Here is a 14,678-nt window from a genome sequence, read left to right as displayed (position 1 = left end):
AATATTAAATTTAAAAGAAAGTGCTGATTTTAATTCCCTCATCTTCTAATATTCTCATTTTCACGGGTTAGGTTGATATTGATTTGTACGGCTTGTTGTTTTGTTTATTTTTGTCATATAGGTAATTACAAAATTGTTTGATTGTTCTTTTTAAATTTTAGACCATTTTTTTATTAATTTATTATTTATCATATCATTATTATTCTAAGTTTTTAAACCATGCTATTTATCGGTTCGATTTTCGAATTTTTTTTGTTCAGTTTTTTTTAATTTTTATTTTTTTTAGTCATTTCCATAACCGAATCAAATTCTAATAAATTCTAATAAAATCGAACTTAATTCGAATTTGATATTTTGTTCGAATTTTGAATGATTCAAATTCGAACCGAATTTAATTTTTTTTCTTTTATTGTCAAATCTTGAATTCAAATTATTTTAATTTAAAATAAAATTTGAATTAAGGTATATATATTAAAAGACGGAGATAGATGTTAAACGGTGAGATAGATCTTAACAAAAAAAATAGTGTTAGAACGATGTAAATAGATCAAGACTTAAGAGTCTTGACAAAAAAAAGCTTCTAGAGATAGCGAGATTAGATAGACCGAAGCTCAGGAAGGCAAATATAGCGAGATTAAATTAATAGTCTCATTTTTTAAGGTGGACGAATGATTTATGAATGCTCTTTTATATAAGAATAAAGATGAAAGAGAGAGATAGAATTCGAAAATACATAAACATTTTTGGTATCAACTGTGTGTCCTATGTTTAGGAGTTGAGAAAAGCATAAACCATTTATTTGGAGAATACTTTTTTTTAATACAAATCTGGAAGAGGTAGACTCCAAACATGAACATCATCAACTTTCTAAGAATATATGAAAAGAAATCCAAAAGTAAATGAAGAATAAAGCAAAAGGAAAATCCTTCTATGTAAGTATGCTAAAATACTACTTTGGAGCAGTAATCTATAATATCTGAAAAGAAAAAATTCAAGAACTCACAGTGGAAAAAATAAAACCAATGAAGATATTTGGAGAGATATAACTTCATATGGAAATGCACTCATTTAATCATAGAGAAAAATCGAAAGGAATGAAGAGAATAAAAAGTTCTGCTAGATGTGAGATATTTCGTTTGAGAAAGTCATAAGTAGAATCAAAATAAAAACGCTATAGGCGCTAATTGATTGTTGTTATTATCTGTAATTTAATTATTGTTTCATTGTCAAATCTAGAAATTGTCTAGATCTTATCTTAAACTTTTGGACATTTTTCCATCTTTTGGGTTTTATAATGAAAAGACACTAAGTTGTTTTACCAAAAAAATATAAGATTAAAGAGAGAGGTAACGACGGGAGAATTAGGTTAAGAAAATACAGATGAGGGAGGGGGTGCCAACCATAGGATTAAGTTTAGAAAATAGAGATGAGAGAGACTAGAGAAATTATTTGATTATGTTAGAGAATTAAGTAAAATTAGGTTTAGAGAATATAGATATGTGGACGGTTAATGAATTTAGTTTAGAGAATATAGATGAGATGATATTATATATTATATATAATAAATAACATAATATATAATAAAATAAATAATAAAAAATGAATTCAATTTTCGATTTGTTTTCAAGTTGAAACATTGAAAACCAATTCGAAAACTCTATTTGAATTTGAATTGGTTTGAAATTCGACTCAAAAACTAAAAATTAATTTCGAATTTATTGAATTTGAATTTTGTGAATTCGAATTAAGTGAGATATTGGTTTAGACCAAATATTGAACTCATCCAAAATTTGTTTTGAATTTAATTATTTGAAGGTTTGAGTGGGTATTGTCCAAAAAAAAATTAATTTAATTAAAAAAAAGTATGTTTATTTGAATTTTAATTTGCTTAATTATAAAATATTATTTTATATTTATATTTGATATAAAATAAAATATTGTTTTAATATTTTAATTAATAAAATAAGTAATTTAATATTATAATAATATTCTAATAGAGATAGAACTTTTAAAAACTTGAATAAAATATAAAAAAGACAAATGTACATCAAAAGCTTAAAGTCATTCATTTTATTGACTAAAAATACGCATACTTTTATTATTATTAAATTTTAAATAAAAATACAATTTATCAATTTAAAGTAATAATAAAAATCAAATTATTTATTTCATTGAGGAATAACTTTGAATGAAGAATTGAGTGAGGATAAATAGATGTCTTGGAATGTGATCATTAAAATGACCCATCATGTGACTTGTTGTTTTCCACAGGAGAGAACTTTTTTTCACCTTTTTACACAATATTTAATTACTCCTTCGTACATGTTATTTCATTTTTACCACTTTATATATATATTATTACATATTAATTATTTAATTTACTTTTTTTATAAAATAATTTTAACTTAATCAAATATTATTTCACACTCTCATCAAATTACTTAATTTATTTTTTAATTATTTTATTATTATATTATATAATCTTTAATTTTTTCACTAAAAAATATTTACTTTTTAAATTTATACAAAAAAAAAATTATTGAAATAATCTATATTATTGTGATCTCAAGTATAATATGTATATAGACTATTTTATATTAGATTGCATTCATTTATGATAGAATCTTTTTTTCATAATTATTTTGATTAAAAATATATTTTTTTGTTAAATAAAAATCAAAACCCAACCATCCAAAAGTGGCAATATTTATAGTACTATTTTAAATGAATAAAAGTACTATAATTACTTTTTGAGTTTTTGTGGTAACATTATTTACTTTTGTGTGTTTTTGACAAACAATTGTCAATTAACTGTTTAATTTATATAATCCTTGAAGAAAGACAAAATCTACACATCATGCACACAAATTGCATCCAAATTTCAAAAAACAAAACAAAACAATCATGAAAGCAAGAAAAATAGAGCACCATAGTCTTACAATATTAATTAAATGCCTTTTATATAATAATGAAAACTTCTTTACAACTATATTTACTATCTTTGTTTTAAAAAATGCATACTAATATATATAGATAGCTAGGAGAATAAATATTTACCATTTTATGCTCGTGACATACAAATTACATATGGTCTGTTACATCACTCGAAAAGATTCTAACTTTCTCGAACTCCAATTGATATGATTCTAGCCCCATTTTATTATGCATATGTTCCTCAAATATGTTGTCAACAATCATCATTGATCAGAAACCGACTATGGTAAGACATTTTATGTATGGATTTCTCTAACCTATTTGATTTTTTTTTGATAACGGATTAAGTATGTAGCCCGCAAACATTTAACCATTTAATCAGGCACACAGAACTTGTTACCTGACGTGTTTGAACACAAAACCTTTGAGTGAAAATACTTTGGTTATTCATCGAGAAAATGTGGTGTTGTCTCTCTCCATTCTAGCTTGAGGCATCACATTACATTATACTTGCAAGAAAACCGTCCATTGAAGGTAGTCCCAAAGCAAAAGGTTTCACTTTGACACCAACAATATACCCTGCTGAAGATTTTGTAGGATTATCATAATATATAATCAGTATTGTCACTAAGGATTGCAGTCCTTAAGCTACTTTTTTTTTTTATAATTTCTGATATGGTTTTGTATTCTTTAAGAAAAAATAGAGAGAGTATTTATTGTAGCATTAAAACTAATTAGCCAATAAAATAATTAAACTTTAATTAGTTAATTCTACTTTCAATGAGTATGCACCCATGCATCGTTCAAATATTTGAAGTGGCAAATTAACTTTAAGGTTTATTTTTCGAGATTAATTAGTAGCTAGACAAACTAAGAGTTTGTTTGATATTGGGTATTTTAGGATTTTTTAGGTTTTATTTCAATAAACCTTGCTTGATAAAAAAAATAGATTATTTGAGATTTGCTTAACTTAAATTACTAAAATGTCTTTTTATATTTAAAATTTAAATTTAATAAAGATAAAATAAAAATATTTTAATTAAATTATTAATAAATGAAGTGATTTAATTAATAAAATATAAGTGATGTAATAGAGATCTTTTTACAACTAGTTCTTTAGGCTCATCTAAACGTGTATACTAATAAAAGATCATTTAAACATACGTATTATCAAAAATTGACTCATTTAGCCTCTATCAATCAACTATAGTTAATTTTTATTTTTTAATTTATATATTTATTAATTAAATATTAATATATTTTCTCTCTTTCTTTTTTTCATTAATTACATTATTTAATTTTATCTAATTCTTAAATTTTTTATTATTTTTATATTAGTATATCTTTCTTTTATTTCATCTTCATTTTTTTATCGGTTTTTATTTTTTTAGTCCTTAAATTCTCATTTTTTAAGAACTTTAAGCAACTTATTTATGAATATTTTTGTGAAAGGTTTCTTTCTTATTTAATTTTTTATTCATTACTTATAATAGTGGTAAGAAATATTGTTTTGTTTAATATTTGATTATTACTCTTTTGTTGTTGGATAAATAAGTTATTATTATATAATTTTTAATTATTAATTTATTTATTTTTGTGTTAAAAGATTTTTATTTTTGAAAGGATAAGTCAATGTTGTACCATTTGGATCAAACAATTTTAAAATATTTAATAATCAATGTTAATATAAGAATATATATATATATACTCATCCAAGAATAATAAAAAAATTATGAATAAAATAAAAATAAAAAATTCATTAATTAATGAAAAAGAATGAGAGATAAAATATGTCAATATGTAGTTAATAAATATATAAATTAAAAAAAAAATTAACTATGATGAGTTAATTTTTTATAATAAAATATAAATGAGCTTGTACAAATACATACTCTAAGTCTTATAGCTTTTTTTTTCTCTTAAAAATAAACTAAAATCAATCTAAGTCTAATTGATTATATCTCTTTAGAAATCAAATTTGATCATGACTTATGACTTTTAAGGCATAATTATGAGCACATAATTCTTCAAGTAATTATAATTTTTATTTTTTTTCATTCTTTTCAGCTTTTCACTAATGTTTTTTTTTTTAAGTTCCTCTATCACTCTCTAGTATGTACACACGTTTTTTTTAATACAGTAAATAAAAAAGTCCTAATTTCCCTTTCAATAATACTTATCATTATAGTGCAACTTGATCGAGGGTTAAACCCATATCTCACACGTTTAATCACCCCTTTCAAATAATCATAACTTCTCACCATGCATAAAATGAAAATGATCTCTTTAGACAATAAACGAAGAATTAATTAAGTGTCAATATTAATCAAGAAAATAGAATTGTTGAATAGAGTGAATTTAATATAATATATAAAAAGAATATCGTTGTTAGATTTAGTCCAATAAACAGCGATACCATAATAAGTTGCTACAACAATTTTACAAAAATAAACTAATAAACTGGTGTGTATATATCATAAATAAGTTTGAACAATTAAACGTATAAAAAGCAGCTAGGGTTAACTACTAGAATAAACTGTACGTACAAGAACATTTAATTGATTAATCAAACTAGACCTAGCTAGCTACATATATATTTGTATGAATTAGGTCTGTAATTGAAAGGGATTGCTTTGTGTCAAGCTTGTTTTCAAAGAAGGGAATGATGATGATTATAATAATAACAAATGGTGAATTTATTTAATTTTCTCAAAGAAAGAAAGAAAGAAAGAATCTTGCCTGGATACATTCAATTACAGCAACCTGTAATTATTTGAAACTGTAAAAAAGCAGCAGCAGGAGGAGGAGGTAAAATATTTTGTTACGTTGGAGAAATGAAACAAAGAATAAGACAAATTCCAGCGTCACATAAGTTTAGCTTTGCTTTGCCCTTTGATAGAGAAAGAACACGTACGTACTGCTGGCTTAGGGAATCTCTTTCTCTCTCTCTCTCTAGTTCTTGATTATTATTATTATTATCTTATAAAAGTAGTCTCTTTCTTGGCTTTCTTCATTTGTACATATGTGTGTGGCTCTTGTTCAATTCTCTATCTTGTCTCTCTCTCTCTCTCTGCAATTATCAACCTGTCTATCGATCTATCTTAGCTTAGCTTCTATTATAATGGTTTTTGATACTTCATCAATCATTTATATAGTTTAATTAAACTCTATCTTGCAGATTCATCGTCATTCTATTCTATTCTATTCAAGGTTTGTTCTCTTTCTCTACCACCTACCTCTTCTTCTTCTTCTTCATCTTGTTTTGTTTGATTAATTAACTCTCTAGTACTCTACCCACCATGGATTTCCATATAAAAGTGCATGATCGAAAAAGGGTTTGTTGTTAACTTTATATTTTCTTCATCTTCTTTCTTGAAATTAGGGTTTCTGCTCAGATCTGGCTTAAAGATGAAGACTTTTAGTTTTATCTTTCTCATGCAGAGAATCTAGCTATAAAGTTTGCAGCTTTAGAGAGAGAGGGAGAAAGAAGAAGAAGAAGAAGAAAATGATTAACGGTAGTATGAGTATGATAATACCACCCCCCTTAGATGACAGCATGTCGAATTTAACTTGTGCATCAAATGAAGCGGCCAGTACTATCTCTTCAAGCAACAGAAATCATGAAATTGGATTAACTCAACTCTATCATCATCACCAATTACAACTACCTCCTTCTAAGAAAAGAAGAAATCTTCCAGGCAATCCAGGTAATTAATTATAAATAATATGTAATTAATACAGCTTAATTATTATTAGATAATTAGTGATATATATGTATCATGAAAATTAGACCCAGATGCAGAAGTGGTGGCTTTATCTCCAAGGACATTAATGACTACAAATAGATTCATATGCGAGATCTGCAACAAGGGTTTTCAAAGGGACCAGAATCTTCAACTTCATAGAAGAGGACACAATCTTCCGTGGAAGCTGAAACAAAGGACAAACAAGGAATTACCAATAAAGAAGAAAGTGTACGTGTGCCCTGAGGTCACATGCGTCCACCATGACCCGGCTAGGGCTCTAGGTGATTTGACCGGAATCAAGAAACACTTCTTCAGGAAACACGGTGAGAAGAAATGGAAATGCGAAAAGTGTTCTAAAAGATACGCAGTCCAGTCCGATTGGAAGGCTCATTCCAAGATCTGTGGCACTAGAGAATATAGATGTGATTGTGGCACCCTTTTCTCTAGGTACTTAATTAATCAAATATTGTTCAAGATTAATTAATATAATTACTAGATACACACAAAAATTGAAAAGGTGGTGATGGGTTAATTTTGTTCATCATCAGTTTTGCAGATCGAGTGATGGGTTAATTTTGTTCCCTTTTGTCTTTTTTGTATTTATTCGTGATCACACAGGCGTGACAGTTTCATCACCCACAGAGCCTTTTGCGATGCTTTGGCAGAGGAGAGTACCAGACTTATAAACGCCGCCGGCATTACCGCCGGCGCCGCGCCGGCCGCCTCTAATAATATTTCTTCAACCGTCCTCCTCCGCCGCCATTTAAATCAGTTTGATGATCCCACATCAATGGTTACCTCCATTAACCAGCCTTTAATCCACCTCAAAAGAGAACAACAACATCAAGACCTAATTCCACCTTGGCTCTTACACCAACAAGACCTGATAAGGGGCCCAGGTCCCCCACCACCGATGGACCCCTCCTCCTCCATCCAATTATTCCCGGCGAGACAGCTGCTGGACCACCACCATAATCAGAATCAAAATTCCAGTTTCCTCCCTCCAATATTTGAACCTACTCCTTCTCCTCACATGTCAGCAACAGCTCTACTTCAAAAGGCAGCCCAAATGGGTGTCAACCATAGCCTGCCAGAACAAACTATTCAGATGGGCATTTCCACAAACAATTGGTCTGCTCCAGGACTTAGCTCCAACAACAGATCTAATTCATTTGAAGAGGCGGCCATTATGAGTAATAATAATGGAATGTTGAATAATCCGAAACTAGACAATACCAGTTGTTTCCAGCAGGACCCTTCAATCGGAGGCCGCGGTAATGGCAATGGTAACGAGGAATTAACACGGGACTTTCTGGGTCTAAGAGCAATACCCCCACCTGCTGCTGCTGCTGCTGCGGGTAGAGGGATTTTCACAAACACGAGAGGAATACAATCAACAACGTCGACGAATTTGTATAATCAACAGACCCTAAACCATCATCAAACATCTTGGCAAGGTTAGATCGCAATCGCAATCGCAACCGCATGAATCGAATTAGACATGATGATCGAAGAAGTTCTTCAGTTTTGCTTTTTGGGTTTTATGAAAAATACAGATGAGAGACTACTGTTTATTTACTCCAAAAAACTCTACTTTTTATTCTATTTTTCTATCTACTCCTTACACTCTAGCTCGCTAGGTATTTTATCATTATCACTTTTTATTATCAAAATATTAAAATATTTTATCTACTTTTTTTCATAATATTTAAAAAAATAAAAAATAAAAAATATTATATTAATTAATTAATTTTTATATATAAAGAAAAACAAGTATATTTATAACCATGGCCTTCTTTATTTTATTTTTATTATTAAGTTTTATTCAATCTACAATAATAGCAATTGTCAGTGATATTTAAACTGATTTTTAATAGTTTAACTCTTATAATTATCTAATTCAAAAAAAATCAAAAATAGAGTTTTAATATTATAAAAATATATATTATAATAGGATGAATAATATATTCAAATAACATAATAATTAATATGATTTATATGATTTTTTTTATAGAGATTCTAACTTGACTTTTAAGTTTTTATTTAGTAACAAAATTTGTTTGAAATTGATATTATATTTGTGATTTTGACTTAATTTTGTTTATTTAAATTTTTAAAATTAGTGTAAAATATGTTAGAATATGAATAATTAGATATATAAGATTAAATATATCTAAACAATTATGAAACTAACTTATTATCTACAACCAAATTTGGGTCTTGGTTATAATATAACCTACTAGCTAGTAGAGTTAAATTTAAATTTGTTCTGAAAAACGATTGATGCGGTGCGAGTCGAAGAGGCGTTTATGCGAAAGTTGCAGCATCCGAAAATATCTCGCAAGTGTCAGATTTCGACGATTGCCTAGTGTTTTTCGGGCGGAAATGTGGTGCTGTGAAGAAGTCATGGTTTTGCCATGAGGTATGATGGTTTAAGGCCATCTGACGACGTTTAGGGGCTCAAAATCGCATTTTTATTAGTTTCGGGTGTTTTTTTGCAATTTATTAAAAGTTGTTTATTTCTTTTGCAAGCTAGGGTTTGAGTATTTAAAGAATCTTAAAACACTTTGTTAGGGGAAGATTATTAATCAGAAAACGAGGTTTCCTCAATATCTATCAACTTTCGGTATTCGTAAGAATCAACGAATCTTGATAAAGGTTCATCCTAGCCACGCACGCTGCATCGGTTGGTATCAGTTTCCAGTCGACCCTGAGGTATGCCGCCCCGAAGACAGCCGCGCAACCCTACCCCTGGTGCTGATGATGGTGACCTTGCTGAGTTGCGACGTGAAAACGCTGAGTTTCGCCGTGATAACGACGATTTGAGGCGGCAGGTTGAATGGTTGACGCAACGGATGGATGCATCTATGCACATGCACCACCCTGAAGATGATGTTACGATGACAGATGAAAACCCTCTCGGTGGTCTTCGGAATCGATCCCCTGAACGCCCCAATCATCGCTGGGAGCAGGCTTTCAAGGTGGACATCCCTAAGTTCGATGGTAGTCTATCACCGGAAGAGTTATTGATTGGCTTTCTCAGGTTGAAGAGATTCTGGATTTCAAGGAAGTTCCTGCAGATCGTCGTGTACCCCTTGTTACGATCCGCTTACATGGTCGTGCACAAGCATGGTGGCAGCAGTTGAAACAGACACGTGTTCGTCATGGTAAGGCAAAGCTCACGAATTGGGACAAATTCAGGAAGCATATTAGGGCTGCGTTTCTACCATATAATTACGAACGTAACCTGTACCAGCGGTTCCAGAATCTTCGTCAGGGTTCTCGTTCCGTGGATGACTATTCCACTGAGTTTTACACCTTTGTGGCTCGTGTTGACCTGTCTGAGTCCCCTCTCCAGTTGGTTTCTCGCTATATTGGTGGCCTTCGCCTCCAGTTGCAGGATATTTTGAATATGTTTGATCCCTTGACTGTTTCTGAGGCACATCAGCGTGCTTCACAGGCTGAGAAACAGCTAGCCAGGCGCGGTTCGGGTAGCTTTGGAAAACAGGTTGTCCCCACTAGTGGCATTGGTTCTTCTTCCCAGCCGGCCCATCCCACCCCAGCCCCCCCTCGCAGCACTACAGCCCCCCCGCAGGGACGTCCCGGTGGCTTGCGTTGTTTCAATTGTGGTGAAGTTGGCCATCGCCAAGCAGAGTGTCGCAACCCAAAGTCCACCAATCGTGGTCTTTTTACTGAGGTGGATGATCCTGACTCTGCTCTTCCTTCAGATTCAGCCCCAGTGTATGATGTTTATGATGATGAGGCAGCGGAGGAGTATGTTTCTGGTGATGTTGGCCCCCTTTTGGTGATTCGTCGATCATGTTTAACCCCTCGTGCTCCTGACAACGAGTGGTTACGCAATAATCTGTTCCATTCCACTTGTACCATCGGTGGCAAAGTTTGCACCTTCATCATTGATGCTGGGAGTTGTGAGAATGTGATTTCTGAGGTTGCAGTTTCGAAGCTGGGTCTGTCCACTAAACCTCACCCCAAGCCTTATCGCCTGTCCTGGCTGAGTCAAGGTACGGATGTTACAGTTTCCAAGCGCGTACTTGTTAATTTTTCCATTGGTTCCCATTATCGTGATGCTGTATATTGTGATGTGGTTCCTATGGATGTTTGTCACCTTTTACTTGGTCGCCCTTGGCAGTTTGATCATTCTGTTATACATGATGGGCGTGCTAATACCTACACGTTCTTATTTCATGGTACCAAGATTGTGTTGATGCCAAATCAGCCCAAGAAGGGTGCTGCCCCCACTCATCATGCGTCCCCCCCTACCACCTTGTTGTCTCGGGGTCCTTTTCAGACCGCCATGGTCGAATCGGGCATGGTGTTTGCTCTATTTTGTTCGCTGATTACCTGTGGTGCTAGTTCTGAGGTGCCTATTCCAGTGCAGCCGCTGTTACAGGAGTTTGCAGATGTTTTTCCTGAGAATCTGCCGTGTGCCTTGCCTCCTTTGCGTGATATCCAGCATCACATTGACTTGGTTCTAGGTGCTGCCCTACCCAACCGTCCTCATTACCGCATGAGTCCCAAAGAACATGAAGAGTTGCGTAGACAGGTGGAGGACTTGCTGGCTAAGGGACACATTCGAGAGAGCCTTAGTCCCTGTGCTGTCCCGGCCCTTCTTACCCCAAAAAAGGATGGGTCTTGGCGTATGTGCATTGATAGTCGTGCTATCAACAAGATTACAGTGCGTTATCGTTTTCCTATTCCCCGGTTAGATGACTTGTTGGATCAGTTGGGTGGTGCTTCTGTGTTTAGCAAACTGGATCTCAAGAGTGGATACCATCAGATTCGTATTCGCATGGGTGATGAGTGGAAGACTGCCTTTAAGACTCGTGAGGGCTTATATGAGTGGCTGGTTATGCCGTTTGGTCTGTCGAATGCTCCTAGCACCTTTATGCGTGTGATGAACCAGGCTCTTCGCCCTTTCATTGGGAAGTTTGCTCACAATCATGCTGTTAATCGCTCCACTGGTTTCAGTCCTTTCCATGTGATTTACGGGCTGTCTCCGCGTGCTCCTCTTGATTTGTTAGCGCTGCCCAGCAAGGTGCGTCCTCATTCCACTGCTGCGGATTTTGTTGGTCAGTTGGCTCAGGTTCATCAGACCACTCATGACCGTTTGGTTGCTGCTACTGCCAAGTACAAGGAGAAGGCTGATTCGAGAAGGCGTGCTGTTGATTTTGAAGTTGGTGACTTTGTGTGGGCTATTCTGACTAAGGATCGTTTTCCAGCTCATGAATATAACAAGCTTGCTGCTAAGAAGATTGGTCCTGTTGAGATTGTGGAGAAGATCAACCCCAATGTTTATCGTTTACGCCTTCCTAGCCATGTGCGTACCTCTGATGTGTTCAATGTGAAGCATCTTGTTCCTTTTGTGGGTGAGTCTTCTTCTGATGAGGATGATGCGGTTCCAGATTCGAGGACGAATCTTTTCTACCCTGGGGGGAATGATGCGGTGCGAGTCGAAGAGGCGTTTATGCGAAAGTTGCAGCATCCGAAAATATCTCGCAAGTGTCAGATTTCGACGATTGTCTAGTGTTTTTCGGGCGGAAATGTGGTGCTGTGAAGAAGTCATGGTTTTGCCATGAGGTATGATGGTTTAAGGCCATCTGACGACGTTTAGGGGCTCAAAATCGCATTTTTATTAGTTTCGGGTGTTTTTTGCAATTTATTAAAAGTTGTTTATTTCTTTTGCAAGCTAGGGTTTGAGTATTTAAAGAATCTTAAAACACTTTGTTAGGGGAAGATTATTAATCAGAAAACGAGGTTTCCTCAATATCTATCAACTTTCGGTATTCGTAAGAATCAACGAATCTTGATAAAGGTTCATCCTAGCCACGCACGCTGCATCAACGATCCAACCTGATTTGCGATCACAACTAAGAATAACAACTTACAACACCATTTAAATAATTTTGTTTAATAAAAAATGAATTTGAGATTCAGCTTTTTTTTAAATTCCAATCTAAAAATTTCAATATCTTTATTGTTACAGTATTCAAAATAAAATTTATTCCTTATATAATTTTGCGCATGCTATCTAGATTCATTATATGAGATAAAGTCTCGATGATCAATTTCTGAAATGATTTTTTTATGTAGGGGTAAGGGTAGTTGTGTCGTTTTATATGGTCGAATTTCAAGGATAATAATATGTTCAATCTTCAAATTAATTAACGTTATACTAGTTGCATTAAATATAGAATAATGTTGAACACCAGATAAATGAGCTTTTCTTATTATAGTCAACTAATTAAGCCTCTTGCAAGAGTGAACACTATAAAACAGAAAAATAAAAAATAATAACACCCAACATGGTTTGATCTCTAATGTTAACATATCATTTAATCAAGTAAATTATGTCACTTTTGTTAAAAATAACATAAAATTATTATATTTATTTAATAAAACATAAAATATAACTATTTTAAATAAAAAGTAAGAATAATTTTTTCTGGATGTCCCAATTCTCAGGAGCTAAATAACATGAACAAGGTAAAAAAATAGAATTTGAACTTAATGTAAGACAAAATTAAAAAAAAATGTAAAAAATTGAACCAATACATGTATTTAAATACAAGTTAGATATTCTTAATTAAACGACATTAAACTATTTTCTATAAAAAAGAAAAAAGACAAATTAGATAGAATTTATCTTACTAACTACTTAAAGAGCTAATACATGAATGTTATTTTTTTTTAAAAGATTCAAATATATAAAAATTTGGTATGTAATAAATTATTATTTTTGTACTATGCTTAAATTCAACAAAACCTCTATATAAATCTGTCACTTCTAAATGAGATGTTATCAGTTAGCACACTTCATTATCTTTTATGTTGGTCAATTTATAACATTCTTGTTAAATTGTCTTCCTACAGAATTTTGTTGAAAAATGTTATGAAATTCTAAAGTTCCTATAAAAATGAATGTCTTGTAGTTCGATGTTGAATCGACTTTTTACCTTTTTTCTCATTGTCGTGACATGACGGAAATATAGAGTCTCCTTCGTAATATTCTTGAGAACTTGTGATTCTCGATATTACTGGGAGGTTTAGATTAATATGGCATATATATTGTACCTAAATCGTTAAGTCATCTCTATTATTGATTGGTTTAGTTTGGTTTAATTAACTTTTTTTTAACAAATATAATTGTCTTTTATTTATGAAAATGAAAATTTTGTTCTAAGCTTAAATGATATATTAAACTTGTAAAAACAAATGTCCAGACTCCTGAGTATAAACTATAGCATTGATGGAAACGGTTTGACTTTTTTTTCTAGTTTATTTGATTACTTCATGTTAAGTGAGGTAATTGTCTTATGCCCAAATATTTGTGGGGCACCAAAATTTTCAAAAAAAATAAAATTGTAATGATACGTTCGTAGACTTACTTTTAAAAAACACATAAATAATAATTAATAACCTATCAATAATAAATCTTAACTTAATTTGTATCTAAAAAAATAAAAATTAAAAACACTATCTTACTTGGAGAAAAAATTCGCACGATTCTCATTTATCAACAAAATCAAGGGAAAATAAATAAATAAATAAAACAAGCATTATGGAAAAAGAAAAGAAAACACTTCCCCCAAATCCTAAACCCGTCGTCGATCCTACAGCTTGCCGGAATCGGAGCAAAAAACTCGGTCGTCTCCTTCCCCGAGCTCTTGGGCCTTTTTCGCTCGTTCCACCTTGTTTCTCGGCACTGCGCCACTGCCCACTAGAGTTCTTCCTCCGATTTCGGTGAGATTTTGGTTCGATTTACTTGATTATTTTTTGTTGTTAAGGATTTGTCTGGTGAAATGGTAGATTCACAATCTGTATCTTGTATTATTGCATAGCGAAAGTGCAACATTGTGGTTAATCATAGATTCATAAAATGCTGGTTAATATATAAATTTTTAATGCAGATTAGCATTTAGAGTTTTATAAAACATGCCTCTTATAAGAAAAACAATTGTCTAGGGCACCAAGTTTTGT

General features: G+C 32.1%; 1 protein-coding gene across 2 annotated transcripts; it reads left to right on the top strand.

Moving 5' to 3' along the window:
* The first annotated feature begins 5,899 nt into the window (after positions 1-5,899).
* Positions 5,900-8,291, top strand: LOC124932994 (protein indeterminate-domain 7-like). 2 transcript variants are annotated; one of them, XM_047473715.1, is made up of 4 exons: positions 5,900-6,144; positions 6,317-6,641; positions 6,725-7,127; positions 7,299-8,291. In XM_047473715.1, the coding sequence occupies exons 2-4, from the start codon at positions 6,440-6,442 to the stop codon at positions 8,140-8,142; spliced, it is 1,449 nt and encodes a 482-aa protein (XP_047329671.1). In that variant the 5' UTR covers positions 5,900-6,144; positions 6,317-6,439; the 3' UTR covers positions 8,143-8,291. The 2 variants fall into 2 exon arrangements, with proteins under 2 accessions (XP_047329671.1, XP_047329672.1); XM_047473716.1 differs by lacking the exon at positions 5,900-6,144 and having other exon boundaries at positions 6,250-6,641.
* The last annotated feature ends 6,387 nt before the right edge of the window (positions 8,292-14,678 follow it).

This window comes from Impatiens glandulifera, chromosome 3, assembly GCF_907164915.1.
Source record: "Impatiens glandulifera chromosome 3, dImpGla2.1, whole genome shotgun sequence".
In the NCBI taxonomy this organism is placed as follows: domain Eukaryota; kingdom Viridiplantae; phylum Streptophyta; class Magnoliopsida; order Ericales; family Balsaminaceae; genus Impatiens; species Impatiens glandulifera.
Note: the sequence above shows the minus strand (reverse complement) of the source record. Positions and strands in the feature narration are given on the sequence as shown.